This window comes from Drosophila tropicalis, unplaced genomic scaffold (genome assembly GCF_018151085.1).
Source record: "Drosophila tropicalis isolate 14030-0801.00 unplaced genomic scaffold, ASM1815108v1 contig_593, whole genome shotgun sequence".
NCBI classification, from domain to species: Eukaryota; Metazoa; Arthropoda; class Insecta; order Diptera; family Drosophilidae; genus Drosophila; species Drosophila tropicalis.
Window position 1 is genome coordinate 9533287 of NW_027173070.1, and position 17970 is coordinate 9551256.

The following is a 17970-nucleotide window of genomic DNA, read 5'->3' on the forward strand; positions in this document are numbered from 1 at the left end:
AATATATATATATATATATAATTATAATACATATATATTACTGTATTTGTGTCTAAATAAATGTCTCAGAAAAATATATAAATGCATATGCAAAATATAAAACTAACCAGTTGACCTGCTCTGATTATTATTGTTATTTAATATCTGTGGGGGCGTTAAAACTTGCAACTAACTTAACAATGTTTCCATCTTAATTGAGAGCTACAGGGGGAATAAGATTCATATATGTAAGTATGTACAAATTTACGTCACCTCCGGACACCTGTTGGAATAACAATAACAATTACTTGATCAAACCATAAATGGAATGAGAGCAAATTTGTGAAAACTGCGCACATAAAATAAGAAAAGTGATTCCAATTCGGTATAGACTGTACATGAGAAAAGCAATAAAACGAAACTTATGGCTTATGATCAGCATTTTGTATTTACATTTGGGAAATTCATCAACTTCATTCATGACACGAAAATGGGGAAAAGCATCAAAGAATTCGCTTTTTCCAATCAATACAAATGTATGATGATATCGCAATATCTATTTCTTGTTTCACTTAGTTGAGATAACGAAGCTGAAAATTGATTAAGAATATTCAAAGAATATCTTTAAAGTATTTAAACTGATCTTTATAGTTTCAACAACTAAATCTCTATACCTTCTTCTAGGGTAACAATAATTTAAGTGGCCAATATGAATTAGTGAAGTAAAACAGCATGAAAATTAAGAAAATTTATACAAATTTTAAGTTATATCAGCATTTATAACATTGGGTCAGATGGATCTCGTAATAGCAAGCAAAATATTGGCAAGCTAAAAGATCTTTCTTATTTAGCAATTCTAAAATGATTTCCAAAATATTTCACTATACCAACAATAAAATCTGGGTTTTGACCCTTGCACTATGGGTAAAAATGCCGAATTTTCGGCATTAATTGTCCCTGAAGAGATAGAAGCCTGAAATTTATTATGTATATTAGTATGAGTTTTTAGTAATTTCGGATTTTGAAATTGGCCACGCCCACACCTCCGCCCTTTTTTAAAAATTTATTTTAATATTAAAATTAATATTGTTGCTTACATATTCGTTGTGTATATGCTATGTTAATTATATTATAACCTATATATATATTATATATATATTTTATTAAACATTAAATATATTTATGTACTTAGATGTTTAAGGCTAGTTTTGATTCATTTAGATTGCTAGAAAAAACAAAATAGATTAGCAGAGGTCAATGAAATATTTTTTCAATTTGCTTTTCTTACCTGGGCAAATGCTTCAACTTATTCATTATCTTCTTCTTCTGATTCTTCTTCTTCCAACTCAATACAATTAACTTCAATGTCTTCATCATCCTGGGAATCATATTCCTCTTCTTGGCTTTCTGTTGAAACAGCATTCTTTCCAAGTGTCTTAGAAGATTCGTAAGAATGTTCCTCTAAAAGTTCAAGAACTTCTGTGGGTATTTTCTTCTTCCTATTTGCTTTAGCTCGTGCTTTTAAATTAAGGCTTGAAATAAGTGGGTCAGATGAGTCAAGTGCTCTGTTGAATACATCACTTATATTTTCCAACCGGCTGCACTTTCTAGCATGTGATTTTCGATCGTTTTTATAAATTTTATTTCGAGCTTCAGAAGCGTTTTCTCCCAAAACTCCAACCGGAAGTATACAGGTGTCCATTATTTGATGACCATGCACCAAAATTTTGTGTATAGTTGGAGGCATTGGATACCAAAAATATTTGCCTAAATACATGTTAAATGTCTTCTCACATAGATCCTTAAACTTTCTGGAGTTCACTTTATACTCGCAAGAGATAGCAATTAATATTATATAAAAGTTTTTAAGAATTTCCTTATCAAAACTTAAAATGCTTGAGAAAGTATTAACATTTTCAAAAGCTCTTCGTGCTGTATTGCCATCATTTGTATTCCCACTTCCATTTTGTTTGGGACTGTCCACATTAAGACCCATTTCATTCCAAAGCCTTTTTTGGATGTACTGTTTTCGTTGACTTATTTCTTCCTTTTCAGATCCCTTAACACGCCATTTTTTTATTTCTAATCGGTATGATATTTTCAATACAAACTCCAGAAATCTAATCCATGCATGTAGAGGGCTAATTCCATATTGCAGACTTTTGGAATTAACAGCAAATATTCCTGATTTGAAGTCAAAGGTCTTTAGCACTTGACTTGGCTTTGCTCCACATAATGGGCATACTTGGCATGAATTCGTACCAGTTAACACGTTTAAAACTTTTCCGTCAATTAACGTCATGTGGGGCTTATAATCAACGAGGATCCTTTTTTCTTTGAAAATATACAAATGACTTTGAAGATTTTTTATCTGTTCATCCAAATTAGATTTTTCTTGTAGTATGAGTTCGGTTGTTTCCTTAATAAACTGAAGTTTTAATGGCCGACAAAATCTTACAGATTGTGGAGTAGAATTACGCCAAATGACTTCATTGAACTCATCAACCAATTGTAATGGGATCATCGTTGTAACAAATAGTGAATGGTCTAATCCGATAAGGTCATTTTCCTGAAATTTCTGTTTGTAAATGCCTTGTCCAGTAGAACCATCGAAGCCGTAGCTTAACATCAATGTACAACGTGAAGAATTGGATATTTCAAGAACGTCTTGCTGCATCTCCAGAATACGATCCACTGTGTGGTTTAATAAATTTTGAAACGGGACTTCCACTTTAGTTTCTGAGTACATGATTTCTTCGGGTCTACATTTCAGCTTACTTTCTCTCACTTTTGCAAGGCCTTGTTTAAAATACACAATAGAGTATAGTACATAATACAGTAACTAAAGAAGATAAGAGAGGAAAAAAAGCATTATCATTGTTATCTGAAGAACCAAAAATTGAAATCAAAAATTTAAATATATTAAATTGGGTAATGATCTCATCTTAACATTGCTTCTTTAAATCTAAATAAGGCAGATTATTATATTAGATTAGAGCCAAACTATGGGAAAAGAAACAATAGCAAAGCTAACCTTGAGATGATCTAAATGGAACAATTGATTATATTTCCTGTTTACAAAGTGAATGAAAAACCAAACAATGGAATGATGACCAAATATTCAAATTCAAATCAGGCAGACATTGATATCTATCTTGTGGCCGAAAAAAAGTATTGCAAATATTTAAAGAATGTTGAACCAATCGTTAAGTGTTGTAGGCATATTTGAAATTATAGATTCTAGACATGATCGAGGAACTCCTCCCATATATCTTGTGACAGGCACTAGCAACTTTTACAACTGGCTATGACCAAAACTGTAAAATACTGCGCATTATATCACCTTCGGTGAACAAAACGTGCGATTTCTCCATTGCTCTACGAACATTTGATATTTAATAGTTAATAATGAACGAATCAACGGACGAACGAACGCATGGCAAATACTTCCTGGCATTAAACACCTGCCACAATGGTTAGATAGGTGAAAACCCATTTGGGCAAGAAGAATTAAATCTCGAAATTGCATTAGGTGCATTTCGCATTTGGCAGCGAAATGCGGAAAAACAAGGCTAAATTGCGTTAATGTTTGTAATTAGTGTATGGCCAATATATATCGAAAGATTTAATTTGCGCTGCGGCCCAAAAGCGGGCAAGTTTGTTGCTTAACTCTTTTGTATCGGTTGAAGCTATGCAAATACACACACACACAGAAACTGTTGTTATTGTTGCTGCTGCTGTTGGACCTGAAGCTGGCGGCAACGAATTGAATAACATGAAAAATGCGCTTCCATTGCGATATCATCACGTTTATGACGCTGGCACAATTAATCAGCCGACATGCAAGCGCTAAAAGGCACTTCTTTGGCCAGTCCAAGACCGAATCCAGCTCAGGCCAGGCTAACGCACTGCAGCTGCAAAGACCAAATGGTTCTTCTCTGTTTTCTCTTTCTCTGCCTATTTCTTTTGGTTAGAATCATAAACGTTTCTCTGCTCATCAAATGTGCAATTTATAACATTTTACCCTGGCAGAACCAAAGTAAAACCAAACTCTGCCGCCTACGCCAATTTTTTGAACGTAGATCTTTTGCGTTCATGTTCCTCAGCCATTTGCTACAGTTATGGCACCAGGAAGACTGACTTGATGGAGACGAACACTGAGAGACTGAGACTGAGAGACAGGGGCTCTCTCATGTGCCAGCGATTTGTATCGCCCTGTCTGTTTAAACTGTGTAAATCGCCCTAAACTACGCATCAGTTTCGGTTTCAATCTTGAACTTGCTGCAACTATGGCTTGCCCCTTCACTTTAGCTGGACTCCATCCAGGCAGACAGACAGACAGCCAGCCAGCCAGCCAGCAACCCAGCATCATTTTTCGCATCCTCCTGAATGTTTATTTTTTATTTTGAGGAAGTGGTGTTCGTTTAGCGTGCAAGTTTATCGCGATATACGCGAGATATGTTGATATAGCGGTAACAAATTGCCTTCATTGGCTCTCTCTCTCTCTCTCTCTTTCTTTCTCTTGAACCCCTCTTTGGTTTTGAATTCTGGCCCAGTTCTTTAGACGCTTCCGCAAAATACATAGCAAATACAATTAAAAGTGCTCGCAGCTCAATTACCCCCCTTTAAACAAGTTGATCTATCTGATCCGCAGCTCACTATAAAGAAGGAGTGTATATGTATAGGGTCTTTGATCTGCAATTACACGGGTCGACGACTTGTTTATTTTGTTGTTCTATGGCAATTGCGCAACTGTTGCAACTGATGGAACTGTTGCAACAATAACAACAACAGCAACAACTGCTGCTGCTGCTGCTGCTGCTGCTGCTACTTCGATAATCATTCAAATTTACAAGAAAACAATCAAAAACAAATTCCTAGAACACAAATCGACGAAACTCATTTCATTTCAATTAAAGTTGCACGCCGGCTTGAATATGCCTTAACAACAGGATGGCTTACGATAGGGAAGAAGAAGAGCTTCAGTTTCAACATCAACATCAACAACAACTTCAACTTGAGCTTGAGAAAACCAATGTTAATTCAATAGGGGAAAATACAAATAAGAAAAAAGCAGCGACTTTAATCATACCCATTAATATAATCAGACTATACCCCCAGAAGTCTCCACCAAAATTATAAGCAGATTCAAATTGGAATCAATCGATTTAAGAATAGAAAATCTATAGAGTCTAATGATGTCAACCAATAACTCGAAAGTGCCAATAGAACCTCTAAGATATTCAAAAATACAAGGTAACTCAGGCATGGAAGCGTGCAAGAATCAGGCGGGAGTAGTAACAAAATACTGAGAGAAAAGGAAAAAGACACAGCAGCGGCAAAGAAAAATCCCAAAGAAAACAAATTTAAATAAGACAAACGTCAACCAATTACCGTCAATCGCATTTCTCGCAAACGGAGACGGGAGACGTTTGCAGAAAAAGCTGCAAAATTGCCAAACGCTTGGCCCATGAGAAGAGACCCGGCCAGGAGGCAGGGTTAGTCAGAAGGCGGGCGCGCATGTGCAGTTACTGCGTCACAAGGTTTTTTCTTCTTTTTTTTCGGTTGAAGCCAGAAGAGGGAGAGAGACAGAGAGAGAGGTCAAGAAACTGATGTTAGCCCAGCAAAAGAACTAATGTTGCTGCTGTTGCTGTGGCCATTGCTGGTTGCCGTTTGGTTGGCGAAATCAAATCAAATCCAAATCAAACACACAAACAAAACATTGAGAAAGGGTAAAAAGAGCTAGAGAGGAGAGTGAGAAGGAGTAGCGCGACAAGGCATCGAACAAATTTCCATGCGGCTGTGAAATTCCGCAATGTGATGACGACGACGACGTCAACTTGAGGAAGAACCTGGGATCTTCCAGGTTGCCAAGTTGCCAAGTGATTGTGTCTTCGCTCGTTCTATGTAGTATATTTTTCAAGTCTTTGGATCAGGTTTGTTATTTTAGCCTTTTTATAGACAGATCCTGTCCTTGCTAAGCATGTACTACAAATGTATATATAACTTTTCTTTTTCGTATATCTATTCTCTTGTCATGGACGGAGGTCACAAGGATTACTTTGTTTGTTGGGGGGGATATTTCCTCTATCTAAACCCCAATTATAAGAATTTCACCGTAAGTTTCAAAAGATTCTTCGTAAATGATATTTGGCCCACAACTAATTCTATAACAACAACTGTGATGATCTGAATGCGATGACTATATAGAAAGCCGACAGATTATTGTATTAGATTCATTAACTTTAGCCACTCAAGTTGCCTTATTGTAGTAAGAGGATCTTTGAGGATCCACTAAGTTTTGTGTTTTTTTGAAAATTGAAAAATGTGCAATATTCCTTTAGATAGAATTTGATATCATCCAATATTAATTCCTCAGATCCCGCTGTCCTGTTGGCATCACTGTTGTGCGTGATTATTAACCAGTCGGCATGTAGGTACAGTAGAAACCCTTTAACGAAGGACCATTTTCAATAAAGAAGTGCTTACCGAAGAAATGCTAATTGATTTTAAGTTGAAACCTTTTAGTCATAGATCACTGTACATACACATGTGCCAAAAAACTCACCTTCCACTTAAATTGCCCATGACGAGCTAAACTTACTGACAGCTGTAGATGAAGCTGACATGTCTTTGCCTCGCCCCTTGCGTCTGTTCCTTTGCCAGAGATTGCTTTTCAGTTGAACTGGCAGTGAATCCATCATCCGGCATCCGATTCTCATGCGAAAAGGTCAACAACGAACCACTTGGATACTGAGTGGCTAGCTTCTAACTCTGATTCTGACTATGTACAGCTCTGACTTTGGACTTGATCTCGGACTTGGAATTTCAATCATCGTCGATGGCTTCTGTGCGTCTGGTGGCTAGTGGCCACTTTGTATTAGAACGATTGCAGCTCGATCACGTTCATGGCATTGCATACAAAGCAGGCTAGTAGGCACTTAGGCACCCAGTCATCTGTTCATCGTCATCGTCATCGTCATCTAGTCGAAAGGAAACTAAGGAAGCCATCCACAATTGGCCTGAGCCATTTTCAACGCCAGTTGATTTTTCATTCGATCCATTTGAAATTGTTTGATGCCCAGTTTGATATGGAGGCCATGATAGATGTTTGCTCGTTACTAGTACTTCGATCATATTCAGCGACAGGGCCTGAGCGAGAGAGACAAAACACGAACAGATGCGTTACCAGATGCGAATTTGGGTTTCCCTCATTACCGATTGCCGCAATGGGCAAAGGAATTTCAATACAAGAGCCCATTAAGTTGGCCTGAAAAATGGGCCAACACTTGGGTGACAGAAGGATAACTGAGAGTAAGAACAATGACATCCTTTTCATAGAAAATTGCCTTTAGTATGCAAATCGTTTATTAATCTTGTTGATCCAGACGAATGGACTCGACGATACGAGTTTGCTAATCAAGAATATATATACATATATCAATCAATAAATCAGGTAAAATATCATCAGATTAATGAAAACACAACTTAGTTAAATGGCTTAAAAGGTGTCTTCTGGAATCTTTAATACAATGTAAACATTTCACTTCAAAACTGCCAAAAAAATATTAAGTTAGATGTATCATTTCCTATACAAGGCCATCCCCTATAAAGGATTGACCAGCTAGACCATACTTTATTAAGATTTATTGTAGCCTCTACAAAAGGTGGACTACCCTTGATGGATTGGCTGATCCGGTTGAGTTTGTGACTTATTGTGAAAGATTTTAAATGCTGTTGGCTCTCAGTAGTCGACTTATCCTTGATTTTTTTAAGTGAAACACTTTAAGTATTCATTCAATGGCTTATTCTCTTTAAGTAAAGTGAAATATTTTGACACAATGATTCAGCTTGAATCAGTATTCAGCTGTCTGGTTCAATTGCTGATGATTTACTCGTAACTGTTGATATCAATTTAATTTTGAACGCGAAAAATTTCATTTTGTTTCATTTAGTGTGATGATGACTACAGCAAGGTTCTGTACCCCCCACACACACACACATACACACAGCATAAAATCAATAATGCGGCATACACACTCAGAGGGGGCGAGGAGGAGGAGTGAAGAACTTGGCGTGTTGCACTGTCAACAGTCAAGTGGCAGTGCATTAAAATTGTAAACTTGAACAACAAACAAAAGCCACAAACAGACTGCTCTACGCTTACTTTTAGCTTGTAATGGAATGGGGATGGGCAGACGTACATATAGGATGGACCCAACTATGGGACTCTTTCGGTTTGTTCGATTGCCCATTGCCGCAGGCCACAGCAAAAGGTAGCAGCACCAGCAACATCGCTGTTGCAATGTTGCAATTGTGCGCCTGGTATCCGGCTTATAAGCTGCTGGAGCTGGCAATTTCAAATTGTGCGTCACGTACACGCATAATGGGCAAATGTAATGAAAACATATGAACAGGCACGCAGGGCCAGACAGAGTCGGCCAACAGCAGCAGGGGGGGAGAGGGAGGCAGCCAGAGACCATTTCCAGTAGGCAATGGCAATTGCAAATGCACAAAATAATAATTTCGCAATACGCGCAGTTCAATTACAACTTTGAATCGCAGACGAACTACTCGAATGGAGAATGAACTTCACTTCTTGTTCTTTGCCTTTCCTCACTCTCTCTCTCTCTTGTCTCGGCAATATATATTGGTAGGTATATAATTGATATGCTCTAAGTAATTGGCGCTGACCACGCGAGCAACGTGGCTGATGCTGATGCTGCAAGTGAGAGATCAAGCAAACGATTTGTATATTGATCGGAACGACCATTCGTTCGATCGATCGATCGATCGTTTCAATCGATTGATCGGCGACACACTGGACCACCCCACCTAGAAAACCACCCCAAGCAGACATCCAATCATCCATCCATCGAGCCTAATTACATGGCCGGCAGCAACAGTCGGATTCTTAATGCCATTTTGGTTTGGTTCTCTCTTTTTTTGCTGTGTTTAAATTTTGTTTATAAATCAAAAGGCCTAATGCCTGGTAATTCACCCAACATTGTCGGTCAATGTCTCTTACCCCTGCTCTATGTATGTTGCATTGCATGTTGCTGCGGTGTCGCCAGACCAACATGTTGCCAATGCAGTTGTGATTTTCCTTTTCAGGGGTTTTATTTTGCTTTTTTTTGTTTTGTTTATGATGGGCAGCAGAGAACTTTTGCGTTTGATGTCGCCACATTTTGTAGTAGGCTGCCATTTATTGGCAATTAGGCTACGACTTTGTGAGGATGATGTTGCTGGGGTAGTCCTGCGAGTACCATTAATGCTATGTACAACAACAAATCATGGATGCAATTAGTGTGTGTTTATGACTGCAAAGGGGGCGCCATTTCAACGCTCAATATTTTGTATTTTAGTTTAGTCGATCTGTTAGGCAATTTCAGCATGTTTAGCACACCGACAATTTGCATGCAAAACTCTGATGATGGCCAATGTCCAGGCAGCCAGGCAGCCCGGCTAGCCAGACCAGTCAGTAGTCCATCCATTTGCTCCAGCTGAGTGGCAGTGGCGTCAATAATGGCCTGTCGTTGACCATAAACGCCCGCCGGTCATATTGTCGATATTTCTTGTTCTTCTTGTTGCTGCTGCTGCCTCCCATATCTATGTATCTATGTTGCTGCCAGTGTTGATGTTGCTGCTGCTGCACTAATTGCACTATATCGATGTGTATGTGCATAATGGCATAGATCATGCTAATATAATTATATATGCCCGGTTATTTCAGGCTTAAGCCATCAAATATGAAATAAGGAAGAGATAATAATTGCTCAAAATGAAGCTTTTAAGTAAAAAAGCATTTTATAGTTATGGCTTTAAAGAACAAGAAAAAAAAATCCAAAATTTCCTTATTGTTTATACTGGATTCTAAATTCCATATAAATATCCTTTTGTGTTTCGCGCTCTCTCTCTCTCAAAATGTGGGTTAAACATTGCCGACAATTTAGTGTTTTCCCAGCCTAAAAAAAAAGCAAAGCAGAAGAAAAAAATTACTTTGAATAATTTCTATATTAAACGAGGCATGAGAACAACTTTTTTTGGTTTTGATTTTGTGGGTGAACAATTTGACAGCAATTTTTGTGGCCACTAAAAAACGGAAAACAAAAAAGAAAAGCCCTAAAGCCAATTGAAGCTAGAGCTAGAGCGTGGAGCTAGGGCTGAATGCGAGTGGGTTTTCAAAAAGAATATCAACAGTGATATATCAAGCGGGGGAAAACGGGTTCAGGGGGTGGTTAGAGACGACCACAAAACGTTGATGCTGATGTTGATGCTTTATGGCTGCAAGCAAAAGAAATGCAATTTTCGGCAAAAGGCAACATTCGTCTATGACGACGACGATGGCGATGATGGTGATGACGATGGCGATGGCAACGCTGCTTAAAATTCCAAAAGCCAAAGCAAATTGCGGGCATTGCAATATTGTTGTTGCTGTTGCTACGGGTCGCTACAGCCACAACATTCAGCGTCATCACAAACATCAATTGACCCTTTAGTGCTTTAGGATCAAGCGTAATAATCGCCAACATAAAAACGCTTTGCACTTTTTTCTAGCTGGCCCCCACGGTGTTCCAGTGGATAGTGAACTATTCCACATGAAAAATTCTTAGAGCAGGCAACAGCAACATTTTAATATTTCTATACAAGTTATTTATTTTGTTTAGTACTTGAGTTGTGCTTTAATGATATCATTTTTCTTCAGCGATAACTCCTCAACAGTATCTGAGTCCTGGATCAACTGACCATTGTCCAGGGCCAGTGTGAAATCTGTTCGGCCGAATCGCATGAAATCGGCATAGACAATCCTTAGCTTCTCCATACGCATATGCAATGGTATGACAAACGTCATATGCTTTTTTCCGGGACAACAAACTTTAACTTTAACCATTGGAAGCTTGAAACAATGAATCTTTTATTAAGGAAAATATGTATTGATTTCTCGATTTCTCAAAATCAAAAATTGATGTCTACACAAAATGAAGTAGAAAGCAAGTGAATAAAAGTATTCAAAGCAAGTAAAGTAATAGTTTAAAAGAAAAATCTATGCTCACTTTATCAGATTTGAATTTCACATAAAGTTGTCGTAGTAATTCAGAAATTTTTCTAATTTGCTCATTAAAGAAAAGTCTCTCTACTAAACTAAGCTGTTATCCCTTAAGTCTTGAAACTTTTCATAGTCTTATACTGTCAATCTTTTATCGCTTCATGGAGATGCAATTCTCAACTAGTTTTAGTGGTTCAATTCTTGAGATTGTGCAAGAGCCAGCCTAAAGGCAAGATTTGATAAAGTAAATATATAAATAAATTATCTACAATATGCGAAGGCTTAAAACATCTTGTAATAATAATTAATAAGTTAATAATAATTACAGAAGAGTAAGAATGCAAAAATTAAGTTTATTTTATTAGCTTCGGATAAGTTATTAAGTTTTATAACATTTAGTCCGAATTACTTTGGAAAATACCTTTTCACTTACTAAAGGTGGTAAAAAAAAGAACAACTTTTCAGTAAAAACTGAAACAAAATATGAAATTAATCCCATTTAAAAACAAATGAAAATCAAAAAAAAAGGAAAATCTTAAAAAATTAATAATTTTTTTTTTCCAATTTCTTATTTACACGATTTTAGGCAAAATAACTATAAAGAGACGTTTTGTTGAAAGAAAAATCTGTATTAATTAATAGAAAACATCAAATAAACTAAAAACCTTAAAGCTTAATTTAGTGCAGTTTGAAGATTTATCTATGAGCAAAAAATAGATGGAAAAAATTACAACTTACTTACATATAAATACATCTATCTATGTATGTGTGGATGTATGCACATTACATTGGTTAACAGAATATCGATTGCTTTTATAACTGCTTCAGACAACACACAAAAAAAATCGCCTTTTTATTTCATTTCTATAGTTTAGTTTTTTTGTTTCTTTTATGGCACCCGCCTAAGGGTCAATTCCATACACTGTCATGTGTGGTTGCCTGTCCGAGACCCAGACCCAGACCCAGACCTAGACCAAACCTAGCTCTAGCTCCAATGTCTGAGAGTCGCGAAACGAGTGCAACACGAACTATTTAATGGACTTGGCATGCACTCCTCTATGGGCCATGTGAGAAGAAGACATCTGGCCATCCCATCCAATTCAAGTGTGTGTGTGTGTGTGAGTGTGTACGTTAATCAGCTTTGCCAGCAGGCTTTTCATCAAAGGCCAAGCGGCACCCACACACACACACACACACACATAAAAACCAGACTGAAACATGAAGCAGGCGGGCGCAAAGAAAAAAAATAAAAGGGGGAGTGTAAACGAAACAGATTAAGCATACGACGTGTTGTGCAGTTATCATCGACATCGACCCGAAATGATGGCAATGATTCCTAACGGAACGGCATGCGTCTCAGTCTCAGACCCAGTCTCTCTCATGAGACTTGGCGTCTCAAGTAATTTATGATTCGTAGCGCACGGCGAACAAATGATCTATTGCCCATTGCAGTTATATTCTTAGGCCAGACAGCACTTGTTGCATCACCCAGAACAGCTAACAGTTAAAAGTGATTTTTTTTTTGTGGTCGTTGTTCTTTATACAAGTCTGAGCTCTGTTTTTGCTTTTTATTTTTCGTATGCATCTCTTGCCCAGAGGGTCACATCATCACCGCCTCAGTCCGATCCCTGGCCTGACAGTTATAAAGTGCGCCCACAAGTCCAGGGAATGACCCAAACACACAATGAATATGCAACCAGCCAATGCATCTTACCACACGCAAAAAAAAAAAATACTTTAAGTGCCGGTCTATGAGGGAGAACAAGAGAATAACCCACTTTATGTTATACCCTTTCCTAATCCCTAATGTGCGAGGACTCAACAACAATTCTTAGGTATTCAAAACAAACATTCAGAGATCAGAACAGTAAATTTGAATTCTCAGTTAACCTGGTTAACAAAAAGACAATCTAATTTTTATTTTAGAACCAACTTAACCTTGATTAAAGTTCAAGAAGGTTGTAGTTATGTAGAAACCCTTTTGATATTTCTTAATCCTTAACATTGGATTGAATCTTTATAGAGAAACCGTATTCTGGATGCCAAAACTCCTTGAAATTATCAAAATATCATCTTATATGCTTTAATCTATAAATTTCCATTGAACAATCCTATAAAAGATATTCAGGGACAGATCCGGGAAGTAGTCCGAAGAGTCCTTTCAAAACTTCAGACTCCGTGGAGGACAACAAATTAGGGATCATACATCAATATTTTCTTATCCTTATCGAACTATAATTGGGCAATTTTGATTTAGTTTTATTACTCAGCTTCCGATTGGAAAGCCACAAAAAAGATTTTAGATATTTCTTATTTTTATATGCACTCACCTTGAAAAAGTATTCAAAACACGTGTCTATATATCATACAGATTCATATTCAGTTTAAAATTTTCCAAAAAAGCGCCGCCCTGAAATTAAAAAAGGACTCTTTAATGCTTATGCATTTAAGGATATCTAAAAATATTAGAGACATAGCGGTAAACACACTTTAATATAATTTAAAATTTACACATTTTTTACAATTTACACAATTTGTTATACCAATGAGCAAAAGGGCTAAAATAGCCAAGAAGTTAACACGTTAAGACTCATGGTTAAAAAATGGTAAAGCAATCTAGAAATTTGAATACAAGTTGTATAAGAATTTGAAGTGCTGTAAAGATAAAGCATATTAAATCTCTGTAGATTTCGATTCTATATATAGATAATAGAATACTTATTTAGTAGTTACATAGTTTAGAGTAAGAAAAAGTGCAACTATTAAATCTCTTTAAATTTTACATACCAGTCTACTTCTTTTTTTTTCTTAAAGCAGAGGTTGAGATTAAATTTAGTTGCTACTAATTAAACTGGTTTTCTTGTCTTTGGTGGGTCAAAATTGCATATAAAACGCATATACCCTAAATTTGTGGCAGGATTTTGTTAAAAATGATTAATGGATTTTTCGTGTTGGCATTCGATAGGATTGCATAAAATCGAAATCTAGAGAGACTCCAACACCATATGCGATGCGATATATCTATGTATATCAGGCGAAAGGTTGAGCACGACTTTAGCTTATTTATCATTTGGTAAATTTTTATTCTTTACATTTTACATACAACTTGATCTCTTTAAAATTACTTTTACAATTCTTGTTTTTTGTTTTTTTTTTTTTGTCTGGATTTTGTGTTTACTTAATTTTAACTAAGTATGTATAAGTATGTATAATCATGACAAATTGTTTATTAAATATACAAATAGGGTTAATTTGTAATTGAAATAATTTTATATATATTTTTTTGTTTGTTTGTATAACTTTTTTGTTTTGTTCTGATCTTTTTTTTTGGAGTTTTTGTTTTTTGTGTTGATTCAATAAAAATCTATTTAAATTTTACACTAAACTGGCTACTATAATTTATGATGGGTTTTTCTTTTGTTGTTGTTGGTAGGGGGCGGGGGCGAGTTGCAAATGTACAATACAAAGTTGGCCAAGTACCCCGAGAAATTAAAACATATTGCTACTATTCCGGCTATAATGGCGGATGGTGATGCGAGAAATGCCGCTAATGCTTCTACTGATGACTCTGCTGATGGTGCTGTTGTTGTTGTTGCTGCTGCAGCTGATCCTGCTCATGCTGTTGCTGCCTGGTACACTATAAGGACGGTGGATTATACTGAAATCCTGGATTGTTAAACTTGAAGCGCGCAATCTCGAACTGCAGTGTCTCATAGTTGATGTCGGCCAAACGCTTGAGCTGCTGAGCTATTTGCTGAGCATCATGACTACTCAGAACTGAGCCCAGAGATGGTGTGATAGTGGTGCTGGTCGTAGTGGTATCCCTTTCCAGTTTGGAATTATGCAGAGGGGCAGCTTGTATATTGGTAATACACCGTGTTGCATTTTTAACTGCAAGCCAAGAGTTAGATAAATTTATGGTTGATAATTCGATTTGTGGTAATGTAATTGCGTGAGACTCACCCTCGTAGATGATTTGATCTCTGGGCTGGGTGCGCATACGCTTAACTGGCAGTTCTCCGTTGATTAGTTTCTGGGTGGTGCCGCCAGTGGAAGTGTTGATGACCTGCCTGACTGGCCGCTGTGTGGTGGTAACGTACTCCACAGGATGAGACTGCAGCACGGTTTGCTGTTGTTGATCATCATCCACCTGCTCGTACGCTGTATTGTCTACCACAATTGTGCGATATGTACCACCGCCTGTGTTAACAGCTGTTGTTGCTTCATCTGTGGTATCCAATCCATCGCCATTGTCGCCCAAATTTTCCTCAAGCAAATCCTCTTGCTCAACATGCTCTTCGACCATTTCATCATCGTCGACCTCATCGTTAATGGCTTCTTCGACGGCAGCTTGAAGTTCCTTTTGAAACGAGGCCGATGTGCATGTACGTTGGCCTAGCTCATCCAGATCATCTTCCAATTCTTGTTTTTCTGACTTCAAATTCAGAATCGAGTCATTCGTGACGCTGGGAACTTTGCCAAAAAGATCCAGAGCCCGTGTCTCCAATGTGGTCATTGAGATGTCCTTCTCCGTCGACATCAAACTGCGTCTGTATTTGCAGCGGGTTGTGTTTTTCCAATCGTTAAGGCGCTGCATACAAATAAGAAGTGGCGGGAACTTAGTCGCTTAATCCCATCCTCTAAGCAATTGCTTTGTAAGCAAATGGAACTTACCTTGCGCCATTCCTCTGGCGTTAGCGTGGGACCGGAACTGCATTTGTTTAGACGATCGGACAGCTCTTTCCATTTTTTCGTCAAATAATTTAGATCATAATCGCGCGGCACTCGGCCAGTGGCAAAAATTGAATCTGATTCCATCATATCTATGTACATTTGATATTGCTCCGAAGAAGTGCGTTTCTTTCGCCTGTCCATCTTGCAGTCCATTTCGTACCGCTGAATCTTATAAAAGTATTTAATTTGCACTTGAATTTAGGGTAAAATCGACGCCGACGCCTGCATAAAAAAAACACAAACACAAAACAGTGTTGCAGTTGCCACAAGAACAAAGTGGTGTATCTGGCAACGCTATAAAATAGATCCAGGGCTGGCATAAATTCTATAGATAAATATATCGAATTTCGACCAGATATCGATATTTTTAAAAGTTATCGAACTCTTCAACACTTTTTTTGGGACCATATGGCAACGCATATTTAAGTACAGTGTGCCCTCATGATATGGGTAAATATTATTAGAAATGTCCTAAAAATTTATACGCTTATTTTCCATTGACATTTTCCAATAACTCGTACATCAGAACTCATCTGTGTAAGTTGCCTCTACTTACCGAAACACAAGGCAAAGAAAGTTTAGTCAACATATGCAGTGGCGCACCTAGAAAAGTGGGGTCTTTGGATTATGTGAATAATATCAAATGTTTTAAAATATGTACATACGTATGTACATATATGAATGTATGTAAGACAAAAATATATTCTCTAGTTTGAAGATTTGTAGGAAAGATCCGCCGTTCCCAAGTGGTTTTCCTTCCTTCCTCTTCTGCGGAGATACGCTTTGATCTTCTCTCTGCCAAGAATGCTTGAATTACAGGAAGTCAAATAAAAACAAATGAACTGATAAGAATTTAAACACTTTTTAAGATTTTAAGATATTAACTTTGCTTAACTTCATTTAACAATGAAAATACAATTCAAAGAGCAAAGAGTGACCATTTGGAACAGTCTTTAATCAGCATTCATCAAGTGATGGAGTCATTCAATTGTTTTCTATAATTTATTTAATTAGAGTCTAGTTAAACTTAACATTAAAATTGATTTCGAAAAATATACAGCTCGATTGATCTGGTCAGGTCTGCTAATTTTATATCTTCCGCTTGGGATTACCAATCTCTATCTATTCCTCCGACGGTTCGTACTCAAACCCGGGATTATTGAACTTAAATCGGGCTATCTTGAATTGCAGGGACTCATATTGGATATCAGAAATTCGCTTTAACTGTTGCTCAATCTGCTGGGCGAAATTTGGTATAGGGTCACTTAATTCTGTAGTGATGTACGGCGTGCGTTCGACTAAAGGAAGAAAATGTAAGAACAATTGTGAAATTGTTTATTTGTCGAACTGATTAGAGGACTTACCGTCGTAGATGACTGATGCATTTCCAGACGGTAACCGAATTCTCTTGGCCGCCTGTTGGTGTCCATTTGTATCTGTGGTTGTTGTTATATATTCCACGGCCGGCGCATCATCATCTTCCAGTAAAATAGTCCGATAAGTAGTTTCTATCTTATTGGGACGCTGTATATTATCCTCCAAAAATATCTCGTTCTCGGCATCGGTCAGATCCTCCTCTACTAGTTCCTCCTCTGTTTCTTCCTCCTCCTGCTCTTCCTCGACTACTTCTTCGGTTTCTTCCTTCCATACAGTATAATCTCGTTCTGCATTCGGCATTGCACCAAAGACTCTAAGAGCCCTGGTCTCAATCTCTGTCATTGTAATATCATTGGACTGGAGGCTTTTTCTGTATTTACACCGTGTGGTGCTTTTCCAATCATTTAAACGCTGTCGGGGATGAGTAAATTAATTAGTATTAATAAATTATAGCCGCTTGCACTAAACTGTTTACTTTTCGCCATTCCTCTGCTGATAGGTGCGGTCCCGATCTGCATTTATTTAAATCGCCAGCCAATGATTTCCATCTCACTAGATCTTCGTGACGTGATAGTCGTCCTGATGATAGTGCTGGACTGTTCTCCATCGCATCCAAATATACCTCATATTGGAGCCAAGAAGTGCGTTTGTTGCGTCGATTCATAATGGCATTGCTATTTAAACCATAAAAACAATGGAAATTAAAAAAGACGCCACCAACTTCAGGTGGCAACCAGGGATGCGTTATAACCGTGAATTAGAGATGAGCGCGTGCTCCGATAAAAGCTATATTCAAATTTAATTTTGGCCAAAAAAAAAAAACCGCAAAACAA

At 37.4% G+C, this 17970-nt stretch overlaps 2 protein-coding genes across 2 annotated transcripts; both read right to left on the reverse strand.

Annotated features, from left to right (window-relative positions):
- Positions 1-14246: 14246 nt before the first annotated feature.
- On the reverse strand, positions 14247-16033 carry prod (proliferation disrupter). Its single transcript, XM_068289250.1, has 3 exons — positions 15701-16033; positions 14990-15617; positions 14247-14917 (listed from the first exon to the last, which is right to left on the reverse strand). The coding sequence occupies exons 1-3, from the start codon at positions 15911-15913 to the stop codon at positions 14664-14666; spliced, it is 1095 nt and encodes a 364-aa protein (XP_068145351.1). The 5' UTR covers positions 15914-16033; the 3' UTR covers positions 14247-14663.
- Positions 16034-16748: 715 nt separating this feature from the next.
- Positions 16749-17954, reverse strand: LOC137576849 (uncharacterized). The gene is made up of 3 exons (XM_068290177.1): positions 17613-17954; positions 17125-17548; positions 16749-17058 (listed from the first exon to the last, which is right to left on the reverse strand). Exons 1-3 carry the CDS (start codon positions 17799-17801, stop codon positions 16883-16885), a joined length of 789 nt encoding a protein of 262 aa, XP_068146278.1. The 5' UTR covers positions 17802-17954; the 3' UTR covers positions 16749-16882.
- Between the last annotated feature and the right edge of the window lie 16 nt (positions 17955-17970).

Excerpts from the sequence above, each read along its gene's own strand:
- prod (XM_068289250.1), bottom strand. The coding sequence starts at position 15,913 with ATGGACTGCAAGATGGACAGGCGAAAGAAACGCACTTCTTCGGAGCAA. Across the intron at positions 15,618-15,700 it reads CGCCAGAGGAATGGCGCAAG|CGCCTTAACGATTGGAAAAA; the intron begins GTAAGTTCCATT and ends ATTTGTATGCAG. Across the intron at positions 14,918-14,989 it reads AGATCAAATCATCTACGAGG|TTAAAAATGCAACACGGTGT; the intron begins GTGAGTCTCACG and ends CTTGGCTTGCAG.
- LOC137576849 (XM_068290177.1), bottom strand. The coding sequence starts at position 17,801 with ATGAATCGACGCAACAAACGCACTTCTTGGCTCCAATATGAGGTATAT. Across the intron at positions 17,549-17,612 it reads CAGCAGAGGAATGGCGAAAA|CGTTTAAATGATTGGAAAAG; the intron begins GTAAACAGTTTA and ends CATCCCCGACAG. Across the intron at positions 17,059-17,124 it reads TGCATCAGTCATCTACGACG|TCGAACGCACGCCGTACATC; the intron begins GTAAGTCCTCTA and ends TTCTTCCTTTAG.